Source organism: Patagioenas fasciata, chromosome 12 (genome assembly GCF_037038585.1).
Source record: "Patagioenas fasciata isolate bPatFas1 chromosome 12, bPatFas1.hap1, whole genome shotgun sequence".
NCBI lineage: Eukaryota > Metazoa > Chordata > Aves > Columbiformes > Columbidae > Patagioenas > Patagioenas fasciata.
Window position 1 is genome coordinate 14129427 of NC_092531.1, and position 13370 is coordinate 14142796.

The following is a 13370-nucleotide window of genomic DNA, read 5'->3' on the forward strand; positions in this document are numbered from 1 at the left end:
TTGTGTTTGACCCTGCGGAGCAGCTCCAAAGGCCTCCGGACAGTGAGCTCATTGTCACTTAAACCACTGACTTCAGTCAGTTCTCAGTTTTAGTGCAGATTAACTAAGTCAAGTAAGCTTACCCCCTTAAGAGGGAAAGAAAAAATTAAAAGAAATCCCAACAAGCAGTGTTTTTCCTTTTAGTGTGACCATTATCAGAAGAAGCCAGTGTCCTGGCTTGTTGGCATTTCTTTGTATTTTTTTCTTCTTCCTCACAGGAGGAACATTTGTTAAAATTTGGTCATAAAGTTGATGGTTTTGTTTGTAGTTTGCTCTGGACAGGGCACAGACACAAAATGAAACATGTTCCAGCAAGTAAGTATCCTCTATTATTTTCTGGTAACAATTCAACACAGAGTTTTATTTTTGTACGTAAATAAAATTTAGTACATTGAGTAGCTTTTTGAAGGCCTGTCTCCAACAGAAGAAGAAATCTGGCGGACCTGTGCTGCTTCAAATGTTGACTCGTTCAGTACGTAAAGCATGTGTCAGACAAAGGGTTGTGGAAAGTGCTGCAGTATCCAGGGGGATTGTGGTAAAAACGTGTAATACAACGTTACATTTTTATTGTAGTTTTCCTACAAATAATGTCACCTGAAGAGGACGAGAGGAATTCTCAAATTCAAAAGTTAAACAACCAAGGGAAAAGTTGTAATGATTCATGTAATTTTACAGACCCTTAAATCACGTCTTACACAGATTCCTTTCCAGTCGCATGAGTACACAAGGTAAATAAGCTTTGCGATTATCAGCACTTATCTCTGAAGTGATTAATTTTCACAGAAACTATACAAATCAGGTTAGCATATATCAGTGTGATAGTTATATTAGTTTTCTCTTTTAATGAAACAAACCTGTTGAATAAACAATTATGTTCCACCGCTTATAAATATTAATATAAATCGTGGTCAGCTTTCAAAAGAAAGCTATTTTTCAAAAGACTTATTTGTCCCAGAAGATATTTAACGAGCTGTTGTATTGTCACTCAAAAGTGCCTCAATTAAACCTTTTTAGAGGTAATTAGACACAAAACAAATTACACACCCGTATGATTAACAAGAAGCGTGATCACATTGAATCTTTGCTGTACCTCCGGCAGGTATTGGGTAAATCCGAGGTGCCGGTTCCATCGCTGGAGCCCTCGACCGAGCTCCCCCTGCGGCTCCTTGTGAAATCCAGATGCAGCAGCAGAGGAAACAGGGCAGGAACAGGAGCTCAGGGTTGTTGCTGCATGAGCCAGGTCTAGCTCTGGAAATGCTTTAAAATCACACAGCTTTGGCCCCACACGTGTTGCCAGCTCAGCTGCTCTAAATCCCGCCTTTCACCCGGCAGCGCTCACCTCTCTACAGACTCCTGCTTCTTGCTCAGCTGACGTTTTATTCCCCCCAGACACTCCCATCTTGCTCACTCCTGAAAAGAAAAACATTCTTCTCTGTGGGTGAGAGGTTCGGAGGTGATGGCTCCGCCATCAGTCCCACCCCGTGTCCTGCCTCCAGAAACCCCGGGAAGAGGGCACCATGATGTGGCAGCCCTGAGTTTCTCAGCTGTCACCCTCGATAAGGTGTCAAACCCCTTTTCCAAACAGCCGGGCTGCCCACGGGCAGCTTCACACCCGCGTTAAGCACTCGGCACTAAGCGCGCTTGTGAGGAAATCCTCGTGGGTGCAGGTGTTTCGTCCTCTGTTGGTGTTTGACGAGGCCTGAGAAGGAGCCGAGGTGGGAGCAGGGAATGGAGGTGACGGTGCAGGAGGGAGGTGGGTGCCTCCTGTCCCGCCGGCAACCGCATCGCCTGTGCAGGCGGGAGCTCAGCTCTCCCCTGGGAATTTATTTCCCAGGACTTACCTACACACTGGAGTTGGACCCAAAAAGAAGCTATTATGGAAGAATATCCCATGGAGAGTTCTTCTGGAATAACTCTTTCCGGGTAACGATTAAAAATAGCTGAATGTAAAATGCAGGCGAACTGGTCTCTCTCAATCCCACCTCCGTCAGGCACTTGGGTTTAGCGTAAGGCTGCATCGCACAACTATTTGAGGTTTGAATCCCCTAAATAATGGCACTTTCAAGGTGGAAACCTTAGTTAGGGAGCCCCTGGGAGAGCCCGTGCTCCCATCTTCGCCAGGGAGTCTTGGCTATCGATCCAAACTGATGAGAAGGACATCTGTGTCACCAGCGTCATCCACATTCACTTGCCCCCTCGATTGCTCCGTAAAGCAGACCCGATAAACGCCAAGTGCTTTGGAAATTATCAGCACTTGTCTCCCTTTTACGGAAAAAAGTTGATTATTTTAAATACTTCTTGTGGTGAAACAGCAACTTGATTAAAAGCATTTCATGATCCGCTCCCAGCTTTAAAGCGATATGTACAAAACCCAGTGCAATGTGTCTCGCTCTTGAGAAAAATCCCAAATAAACATTTTCTCAGAGAGCGTAGGCAAATAAACTCCTCCTCATTCATACCATACCCTCAAAGTTTCGGGTGTCTCTTGTGGAGCAGCATGAATATTCTCGGGAGCCGAAGCCTAATGGCCGTGTGGTTTTCCTCTGGGCAGAGGCTCGGTCAGGAAGCGCAGGGCCAGGGAGCAGCGCCCGATGACAGCCAGGCTGACGGCTGCGCAGACGCCCATGGAGCCCAGCGTCTGCAGGGCCGAGGGCAGCGGCGAGGGGGGCAGGAGCCGGCCCTGCCGCTCCGCCATGTCTGTCAGGATGGCCTCCAGCTGGAAGTGCGTGCCGACAATCCCGCAGACGTGGAAAACTTGGTGGCTGTGCCCTGCGAGAAAGGCAAAAGCGCTCACCGAGGAACCCCTTGGGCTCAGCAGACCTCCCGCCTGGCATCCATTGCCTTTAAATATTTATTCCACTAATTTCCGTGGCTTTTATCACTGTGCCGCCAGAGCGCAGAGACGTTCCTTTCCAAAATGCAATGGGACGTGCAGCTCTGTGCTGTGGTCCTGGCACATGGAATGTGCCGGGGTAACAGGCAGAACCCCGATGTGGCTGGGGCTGCCATCCTGTCTCCTGCAGAGCCCTGACGTGGCACTGTGACACACCGCTGTGCCACAGTGGAGGAGTTTTGCATAAGAAATGAGTTCTTTAGAATCACAGAGTCATTTTAGTTGGAAAAGCCCCTCCAGCTCATCAAGTCCAACTGTTCCCCACCCCTGGCACTACCCCATGTCCCTGAGAACCTCATCTCCGTGTCTGTTCAACCCCTCCAGGGATGGTGACTCCACCACTGCCCTGGGCAGCCTGTTCCAATGCCCAACAGCCCTTTGGGGAAGGAATTTTTCCCCAGATCCAACCTCAACCTCCCCTGGCACAACTCGAGGCCATTTCCTCTGGTTCTCGTGCTTGTTCCTGAGGAGCAGAGCCCGACCCCCCCTGGCTCCAAGCTCCTTTCAGGCAGTTCAGAGATCAGAAGGTCTCCCCTCAGCTCCTGTTCTCCAGCTGAACCCCCCAGGTACCTCAGCCGCTCCCATCACACTTGTGCTTTACAATCATGAAATGTTTTAGTACAAGCAGAATTCTGGAGCTGTTCTGCTTTACCTGGCAGGATTGCTGTCTCCTTTATATAAAACAACATTTGGAATTTCCAGCAGGGAATATATTCTAACCTCTGGGAGCCGCTCATGCATTTATGCCTTTTCTTCCTGAAAATACTAAGATAACAATGCCAGCTGTTCCTGTTGGCCCTTACCGATGTAGTCGAAGTGTCCTGGTGCGAGTCGCTCGGGCAGGTGGCTGGCGAAGATGAAGCAGGTGAGGAAGGCCAAAGCGGTGTGTTTGTAGTGCAGCAGGATGGCAGCGTCTGTGCACCTCTGTGCTGCGCACATGTACAGCTGCAGAGCCGTGTCCACACAGGGTACCAGTAAAGGAAACAGAGAAACCCCACAATTTTAAAGGTGGCAGCACCATTCCTCCAGCTCACATCCTCTCTGTCTGCCCATCACCCGAACACACGGTGCAGGACCCAGGGCCCAATACAAGAGCTGTTGCCTCCGTTGTGTGCAAATCCCAGTCCTGCATCTCCCATCCTTAGAGCTCACTGCAGCAAAACTCCCACCCCACTCCAGTTTAGGAACTGGAAAACTCGCAGCTTTCAAAGGCAGTGACTTTCCAGCATGAACAAAGGTTGAGCTTAGTGCTTTGAAGTGGAAGGAATCTGCCAATCAATAGGTGCAGGAAAAAATAACCAAATCTCTTTTCCTGCTGGAGTTTGCTTTCCTTTGGGAAAAAAAAAAAAAAAAGGCTGGCGTATTTTCCCAAATATTTTCAGACTAAGATGAAGCAGCTGATGTTTCCAGCCCTGCAGCAAGCGGATGTCTCGGTGCTGTACATACCCTGTAGAAGAGAGGGATGCTGTCGAAGAGGTACGGGTAGGCAAAGGCCAGGGTGCGGGATACCTTGCTGAGCCCAGGCCGCTCCACCTCCAGAAACCTTGAGGAAAACAGAGAAAGTATTGCACGTGGCAGATGAGCTGAATTTCAGATTAGATTAACGCTGGAGCCTGTCGTTCGTTTGCTGGGGACTGGGGATTGTGGTATATGGACTACGGACTGCGATATACAGACTGTACATACATCCTCCCGTGGATTATTGTGAATTCAGCATGGTTTTTGTCTGCTGATTATATTAAAACTGCGACCACCCTCAGCTCATGTGGCTGAACCCTGAGCTGGGGGAGGAAGGATTTTGGGGCTACCCTCCCCTTTACACACTCTGGCTCTTGCAGTTGCATCTCTGCAAGCTCTGAAAACAACATTTTTTACATGGTCCTGGCTGACTTTGCTTCGTTCACCCTTGCTTGTTAACCGTTACCCATCAGCAGGCAGGAACAGGGCTGGTCTTTAAACAGCTGCTGCCCCTGCAGTTGTTTTTTAACTGAGTTTTCACTTTTTTGTTTTGAATCAAGCTTTCTGGGCACAGCAATCGAGGAGAACACATCTGCCTTGGGCTGGGAGACTTTGGGGGTAATGCAGCACTCAGGCTAGCATTAGCACTAATTATTAGTTAAGCTGTATTGCAACTTATCTCCGAAATGCATGAAGTGTCACAGCATCCCTCATTTTCACATCCTGCCAAGACTTCGCAATTGTCATTTCAGAGAATGCAGGGAGAGAGTTACCAAAACACAAAGTAAATTAATTTAACATGTTACTTTTTAATGACATCACCTTTATAATGGAAGAAGCAGCCTATTGGTTATAATCACACTATATATGAGGAGGAAAGCCCATGTCTGTGTGGGGAGTAATATTGTGAATTTTGTTCCCCAGGAGATCACACTGCTGAAATACAGGATGTATTTCATATCTGAAATCATGAAAGAGTTGACCACTTGGGTCCCAATAAAACACTATAAAACATTATAAAGCCAAGCGTGCTCCTGCCACACAGGGGCCGCAACTCATAGGAAACTGGGGAGGGTAAGCCCAGAGCAGCTCGGGGAAGCCCAGCAGCACTTGCTGGTGCAGCCCCCAGCGGACTGGTCCAGGGAAACACCAGCTTTTATAGGTTTTTAGCCCAATGTGTAAACAGAGAGAGTAACTTGAGCAGATCTTCAACACACTTGCCTGCAAAGCAGAAGGGCTCTATTGATATGACCCCAAATACGGGCTGAAACCCCAAGAATTCAACACGTGCTCAAGACCCACTAACTGCAGAAGGGCTTTTGTCTCGCAAAAACCAACCAATCAATCAAAAATTGTCACTGTTGACTCATCAACCAGCTGTCGAGGATTGAAACATTTTCCTGAGAAGTTAATGCAATTCGATGCAGCAGCTCAATAAATGCCATTCTCCAGATGCCCCAGGATAAGTCCCTGCCTTCATCATTCCTGCTCACCCTCCTCCACCTTAACCTGCGCTACCATCCACCTTCATGAGGTGCCTGCAAGAGGCTGAGCTGCATTTGGCTGTGGTGCAGGAGCTCAGCTGGAGTCTGGAGCCTTTCCCTCATCTGAACCTCTCAGAAACAGCCCGGCATCCTCCTTCTCTCTGCCCCAGTGACCCCAGTCCCTGGCAGTGCCACGGAGGTCACCGAGGCAGCCGCACACCCTCCTGGTTGCTGGAGCAGCCCCCCCTGGGGTGCGGTTGCTGGAGCAGCCCAACAGCATTCCTGTGCGGCCGCCAAGCCCTCTGCAAGCCAGGAGGAATGGGGGTGCCCAGGCAGGGCCCCCCAGGTACACCCGCCTTGCTGCATCACCACCCACTGCACGATTCCCATCCAGCTGCCCCCATGCCAGGGAGGGACCTTTTGGCTGGTGTGACTCAGCTCAGGGTGACATTGAAGTGAGCAGTGGCCTGCGGGAGGAACGGGGTGGCCCAGGTGCTGGTGGCCTTGTGGGGGTCTCGGGGACAGCCAGACCCACCACATCCATGTCTCCAACCAGCTGGCCATGGCTCAGGTGCCCTGGGGTTAAGCCCAGCACAAGCCACTTACACAACCCAGGGAAGCACCAAAGCAGAGGGGGGAGCAAAACCAAGCACCCTCTACAGCCTCAAGCTGCAAAAGAAGAGAGACAGACAGACACATAGACAGGGGACAGACAGAGGATGCAGATGCAGCTGTGATGCTGACACATGTGGGATGTGCAGAGGGACATGGGGATGCAGCAACTCAATGGCTGGCACGGTTCCCAGATGTGACTTGGTGTGCACAGGGTGCAGTGAGGAATTACAGGGGCGCATTCATTCATGAGAAAGAAGGAAGAAATTGTTGCCCCTGAAGGTGGTGAGAGCCTGTCCCAGGTCACCCAGAGAGGTGGTGGATGCCCCATCCCTGGAGACATCCCAGGCCAGGCTGGACGGGGCTCTGAGCAACCTGAGCTGGTGAAGATGTCCCTGCTCATGGCAGGGGTGGCACTGGGGGAGCTGGGAAGGTCCCTTCAACACAAGCCATCTGTGATTCTGTGATTCTATGACATAACTGTACTTACAGTTTTGTAGTGGAGAGATGCTGACAATTAAATTTACAGGTTCTTTTTTTTTTTTTTTTAAACAATCCAAATTAATCTGGAACTGATCTCAAGTTGCTGATATTTCCTAAGGGTTATCTTCAAGTGGCAAGTTCTAGGATTAGCACATGGTCAGTGAGCTTCGTTTGCTAAACCTGTCTAATGAGACAATAAAGAGACGCACAAGACAAAAATAAGAGGGGGGGAAAGAAACAAAAAGAAAGAGGAAGAAATGAGGAATATCAAGAAAAAATACTAAGCCCAAACCGGCATCATCCACAAAGTGAGCCAAGACAGATCCTTGATTTTGCTGTACTGCTCAGTAATACCAAGGATAGGTCCAAATCAACACATGCCAAAGAGCAGCCACCTGCCAAAGACAGCCCAAAGTACAGAGACAACCCGAAAGAGAAGGAAGGAATAATGCCAAATGGTTTGCATTGCTTGGGAAAACAGGAATTGTACTTTTTGCAAAGCAAACTGCATGTTGTCGCAACAACAGGCACGAGTGCTTTACAAACACAGCCTTCAGGGGGGTGTCTACCAGGAATTAAAAAAAACCCCATCGAGATAGAGATCTAGCACGGCATGTATCGCTGGGAATCAGCTGAGTCTTTCCGACATCTGAGTTATTCCAAACAAGTTTCTAATGCCATTCAGGAACAAAATACTGTGCACACAACGCTGCTTGTGCTTTAAAAGTTATTCAATTGGCTGTGAGAAGGTGGAGGTTCCTCCCCTGCAAATCCATTGCACACACACATAAACACACATATAAACACACACGCACACATAAGCAGCCATGCAGCACTTGGGCTGACCCATGTCTTTGTCAGGACTGGGCTCATGTTTAAACCCAAACACACTGAAATCTTGGGCGCACTGGAGCCCACCCCTTTTCATGGGTTAAATTAGAAAACCAACAGCCCAAACAAGATTCTGGAAGTGGAATTACTTTCTGAACTTCCAAAAATTAAAGCTACTTCATTTGTTTTGTGTTTTTGATCATCAAACCCTCCTAGTGCCAGCATGCAACACTTTTCCCAAAACAAACATCCTCTTCTTCCCCTTCCTGAGCTTAAGGTTCATGTTGTTACAAAACAGCCTGTAGTTGAAAAGCTTTATTAATAATACTAATGATTACGCAATGCTGGCAGAAAAAGCGTCAGCTTACCTGGAATAGCAGGACAGGCTGGTGCTGATGACAGTGTTGAACACGGCGATGGGGACGTAGCAGCGGTGGAAGGTGCTGTTGACCCATTCCATGGGGAAAATGTACGCCGAGTATGCCAGCGCGGACCCTGGGGACACAGGAGGTGCCCGGTCAGTGCCAGGTCCTGTGGGACCCTCAGCACACTCCTGGGCACAGCTCTGACCCCCCGAACTGGAGTTGACGTTGAGGACTTCGAGGAAAGGGGGGTGTGGATGAAGGTAGCGTTGCCACAGACTTCACTGACAGCAGTGGTCTTTAGTGTATTTTTCTATTTATACAAACACCAAGGAATGTCACACAACCAGGTCTCTATTCCAGTGTTGCCAGCTACAAAACCCAGCCCCACATTATTTGTGGCAGTGTCAAAGATGGGTCACGGTCCCTCCCAAGCACGGGGCTGCAGGGAGGAAGAAAGAGGAGCAGGAACAACACACAAGCAGCTGCTGTTTCTGCTTGTCCCATGGATTTGAGCCATCAGAGCACCTGGGGTTCAGCCCCGTCCCTGACACCTCCCTGTGCCGCTGTTCCTGCAGACCCAGGGAAGAGCTGGAGACCAGCACCCAATGAAACTGGGGAAAAAAACATTCAGGCTGGACATGAAGAAGAGATATTTTACAGTGAGGGTGGTAACACACTGGCGCAGGTTGCCCAGAGGTGGTGGATGAACCATCCCTGGAGACATCCCAGGCCAGGCTGGACGGGGCTCTGAGCAACCTGAGCTGGTGAAGATGTCCCTGCTCGTGGCAGGGGTGGCACTGGGGGAGCTGGGAAGGTCCCTTCAACACAAACCATCCTGTGATTCTGTGATTCTATGAAACCTTTGGCCCTTGCCCGTCCTTACCCAGGCTGTACATGCTGAGAGCCGCATAATCGAAGAAGTAGCACAGGTGGCGCGCATGGGTGGACATGGTGCTGAAAGTGTGGGCGCAGCTGGAGGCCAGTGGGTAGATGCAGCAGGTCAGCAGGTAGGCTAGGAGGGGCCGGGCCTGGGGGTCCTCCCAGCCCCCCGGCCCCTGCAACCGTCCCACCAGCGTCCACACAAAGTACCTGTGGGTGGGGGGACGGTCAACATTGCACCCTTGGGTGTCCCCATCCCAGCATGGATGCTGAAGACCCGGAGCACAGTACCTACCAGGCGGGCACAAAATGTGTCCAAATATTCAGAGTTTCATTTGTCATTTGGAAGGCACTGAGGAGGCAATCTGTTGCTGAGCTTTGGGGGGGGCGATACCCAAAGAGGATCCCCTGCTCCCGGTACCCCTGCAAGTCAAGGACAGGTGCTGGTGGCAGTCGGAAGAGAAGGGACAACAAATTGGAGGAGAAGGGACAACAAACAGGAGGAGAAGGAAGAACAAATCGGAGAAGGAATTTTGCTGAAAGGAGGGTGCCCATAATTCAGGACCCAGGACCTTGCTGCGAGAACAGAGCTGTGTTCCCTGCATTGGGGTGGTCCCATGGAGGGGCTGATCACTGCCCTGGGTGGGACAAGGCCACCCCAGCACGCTTCTCCCACTTGTCACCTCCCCAGACCCCATCGAGCCCCAGGCGTAGGGCAGAGAAGCTCCTTTCTGACCTTGGGCACTTGGTGGATGCTGAGCAGCCGGGGTAACTTGAGGCTCAGCATCACGCGGGTCGGGGCTCTGGCTCCAAGGGATGTTTTCAGCTCAGCTGCTCTGGAGACGAGCTTTGCGGTGCCTCCCAGCCCCTCCTGGACACATCTCACCCCCTGCTGGGGACTCGACAGGACAGGGATGCGGCTGCTCAGTGACAGCTGAAGCAATGCTCCCTGCAGTCAGGACGGGTGGCCTGAGGGGAGATGAGCATTTGTGGGGACGTGGCACGGTGTCCCCATGGGAGATCCCAAACCCCCACACAGCAAACACTTCCTGGGGCGTTCCCACGGCGTGGGGATGGGGGACGTCATCCAACCCTGCAGGGATGTTGGGGTCCCCTTGTACCACCTGTACATGAAGGGGGCAGGGGGAGAATCATAGGATCATTTTGGTTGGAAAAGCCCCTCAAGATCATCGAGTCCAAACATAACCCACCCCTGGCACTGCCCCATGTCCCTGAGAACCTCATCTCCATCTGTTCAACCCCTCCAGGGATGGTGACTCCACCACTGCCCTGGGCAGCCTGTTCCAATGCCCAACAGCCCTTTGGGGAAGAAATTGTTCCCCAGATCCAACTTCAACCTCCCCTGGCACAACTTGAGGCCATTTCCTCTCATCCTAAAAGAAGGACAGCATGTCCCTGTGCCCACCACCCAGAGGGACTGAGCCCCTTGTTATCACCCCAACAGAGACGGGGGAGATGCTGGAACAATACCCACGTCCCCAGAGCACCTCAGGGTCGCACAGAAAGCCCTGGGAACAGGCTGGGGGTGCAGGCAGGTCCCCCTGGGGACTCGGGAAGGACACAGGGTCCCAGGCAGCATCCAGGCTGCTTCTCCCCACCCGCTCCTCTTCGAACACCCCAGCCCCCTGGTGCAGCCCCCACGTCTCCATCTCTTACCCGCTGACGGCTCCAGCAGCGCCACTCCTGCCCCCTCCACCTCCACCTCGCTCTGTCAAATAAAGGTGAAAAAAAAACATCATCTCCTGTGCCCTCCTGAAAGGAACCACCTGGGCCGGCGGAAGCTGGACGAGAAGGGAGCCCAAGGGCCAGGTTGTGAATTCAGCATCCCCAGAGCTGCTCCTGGGACAGCGTTTTGGCCGCCTCAGCCCTCCCATAGCTTCACAGCAGGACGCACTGAGCTCCAGCCATCTGCACAAATTGCCAGTGCTGCAGGGACACCCTGGTCCAAATTAAACCCCTTTGCTGCTCTTGCCCAGCCCCTGGTGTGACCCTTCGTCTTCCTCTGCTCTTCCTCCCCCCCGTACTCTACCTCTCTGTGCAGCTGAGCAACTCCAGTGCAAATGGAGCAAACCAGCCTGGGCCAAACGCCTGGGCAGGGAGTGCCTGGGAGAGGGAGGGGGCTGGGAGGTGGTTAACAGGAGGGAAAAAATTAACGAGGCAGGAGAGCAATAAACCTGACATAAAAAATAAAATTAGAAATGCCTTTAGTTAAAGATTATACTTAGATCCGGAGCTTTTTCTCAGCCTCTGTGCTACAGGTGTGCCGCCTCGAAGGGACATGCATCCTGCAGCCACCCAGGATCCCCTGGGAATTCCTGCACTGGAAAAGGGACCTGAACCCTCTGAGGGCAGGGACTGAGGAATGAGGAGTGAGGAATGAGGAGTGAGGAACCAGGGCAGGGAACGAGAGCTGCCGTTGATTGTTTGCATCCTCCAGAAATAAAGGGCAGCCTGGCACAGAGCTCTGCCTTTTTCTATCCCCGCCGCACGTCTGATACAAACACAAATGAAGGTGATGATGGGCCAGAACAAAAATAATGTCTCTTATCGTGGCAAAAGCAAGGATGTGGCACAGGTTCTTCACAAAGGCAGGCGGGGGGTGCGGGAGTCCTGATTTGCAAAGAGCCCTTGGACAGGAGCCCCAGGCTGGGTGCGCTCTGGTGCAACTGGGCAAAGCATCCCCAGAGCAGGAGTTGGTCCCCATCATGAACCCGTGTGGGAAGAACCGGGCCCAGGCTTTGCCAAAAACTTGTCTTTTGAAGAGCAAAATGAGTCACGGAGCCGCAGGGTGCAGCAGCGCGGCACACCCCGCGGTCCCGGCTTTTCCTCTTGTTTTTCCCAACCAGGGAGCGGCGTGGGACGAGGGATGGGTGCACACGGCAGCCCTGACCTCTGCAAACAAACAGCAGGTTATTCACGCTGCAGGCTTACCTGGCTGGCTGCAAACACAGATCTTCCTCCTCCTCCTCAGCCCCCCATGGAGAGATGTTGGGCACCCCAGGGTGCAGGTCCAGCCCCGGAGCCCCTGGTTTGTGCCGCGTTCACCCGGGAAAGGTTCCTGCCTGGCACCAGCTCTCACCCGTAAAAAGTGGTGTTTGTCTCTGGTAAGAGGAGCCCTGACATGTCCCCTGTCACCGTCCCTCTGCTGTGTCTGGGCTCCCCACAGCACAGCCCTCCCCGCCAGCCTTCAGTGGAGGGAAAAATATTTTAGCTGTCAATTATTAACTTCTATGACTTTCTTACGGCAGTGCAAGGACAGAGACAAGTTGAACAGTGAAAGCAGCAGCTGGGCTCCTCAGAGCACTCGTCAGCCTGCGACACGCCGAGACCTTTTCCAGCAGAACAGCGGAGGCGTTGGAGGTTGTTGTTGCTGCTGGGATGTGACGGGACGAGCAGCCAGCTCTGAGCACACACACGAGCCCAGAGCTTTCCAAAACCAGGGCGTTCCAGGCACATGCTCAAGCTCTTTGGCAGACCCAGCACTTTCACCCGTCCTCCTGGGGGGACGTCCCAGTCCCCTGTCCCGCTCCTAAACCACTGCCGAGCAAAACTTGCATAGATTCTGCAAACGAGCAGCACAGCCACGAGCTGTCAGTGCTGTGGGAGGGCAGGGAAAAGCAGCTTACTACTGGCCTCATCACACACAGCTCTGTCCCACCTTCATCTTTTCACAACATGTCTGAAAACCTCCCCACAGGCGAGCTCGCACCATGCAAACCCTCAGCATCCCCAGGACAGCGTAAAAAGCAACAAGGTGAAATAAACCTGAGGGAAGAAGCCGAGTGGCCGGTACTTACGGCGCAGCTCCCAGGCACAGGGCTGGGTCGGATGCTGTGTTATTGCCGGCGCTGGCTCCGGGCGAGCGCATTACTCATCTGTGTACAAACACGGCCCACATGGCCCAGGCAGGTTTGCCAAAGCCGGCGGCCCGGCGGGAAGGGCAGGAGACTCTGCCAAAGTCTGGTTTAGCCGCTGGCACCCTGATCCCTGCACCCCAGCTGGGCAGGGGGAAGGAGCCGGCTGAGGTCAGACCCTGCCGGTTGCTTTCCCAGCTGAGGAGCAAATTAATTCTGGCTCGTCTTTTAGTGGAACAGGAAAAAAAGTCAAGAAAGTAAGACCGGAAATAACTGTGGCCAAACACTCTCAGATCGCGCTGGGGATTAAGCTTCAGCCAGGCTGCAAGGAAGCGGAATAAGGGCAGGAAAAAATATTAACTCCCAGATCTCCCTGTGTATCTTCGGCTCCCAAGTCCCTCCACTGCAGCACTGGAAAACACCCAAAACTTGCTTAACTGTCTCCATGGAG

At 52.1% G+C, this 13370-nt stretch overlaps 1 protein-coding gene across 4 annotated transcripts; it reads right to left on the reverse strand.

Moving 5' to 3' along the window:
* Positions 1-345: 345 nt before the first annotated feature.
* PAQR5 (progestin and adipoQ receptor family member 5) lies at positions 346-13159 on the reverse strand. Of its 4 annotated transcripts, none has more exons than XM_065847481.2 (9): positions 12863-13159; positions 10722-10773; positions 9781-10013; positions 9340-9467; positions 9049-9254; positions 8169-8295; positions 4379-4475; positions 3736-3877; positions 346-2808 (listed from the first exon to the last, which is right to left on the reverse strand). In XM_065847481.2, the coding sequence occupies exons 3-9, from the start codon at positions 9829-9831 to the stop codon at positions 2561-2563; spliced, it is 999 nt and encodes a 332-aa protein (XP_065703553.1). In that variant the 5' UTR covers positions 9832-10013; positions 10722-10773; positions 12863-13159; the 3' UTR covers positions 346-2560. The 4 variants fall into 4 exon arrangements, with proteins under 4 accessions (XP_065703553.1, XP_071670028.1, XP_071670029.1 ...); XM_071813927.1 differs by lacking the exon at positions 12863-13159 and adding an exon at positions 11997-12254; XM_071813928.1 differs by lacking the exon at positions 12863-13159 and adding an exon at positions 11095-11141.
* Between the last annotated feature and the right edge of the window lie 211 nt (positions 13160-13370).

Coding starts and splice junctions, on each gene's coding strand:
- PAQR5 (XM_065847481.2), bottom strand. CDS start 9,831: ATGCTGAGCCTCAAGTTACCCCGGCTGCTCAGCATCCACCAAGTGCCC. Junction 9,468..9,780: donor GCATCCACCAAGTGCCCAAG/GTCAGAAAGGAG, acceptor CTTGACTTGCAG/GGGTACCGGGAGCAGGGGAT. Junction 3,878..4,378: donor GCATCCCTCTCTTCTACAGG/GTATGTACAGCA, acceptor ACGGCTCTGCAG/CTGTACATGTGCGCAGCACA.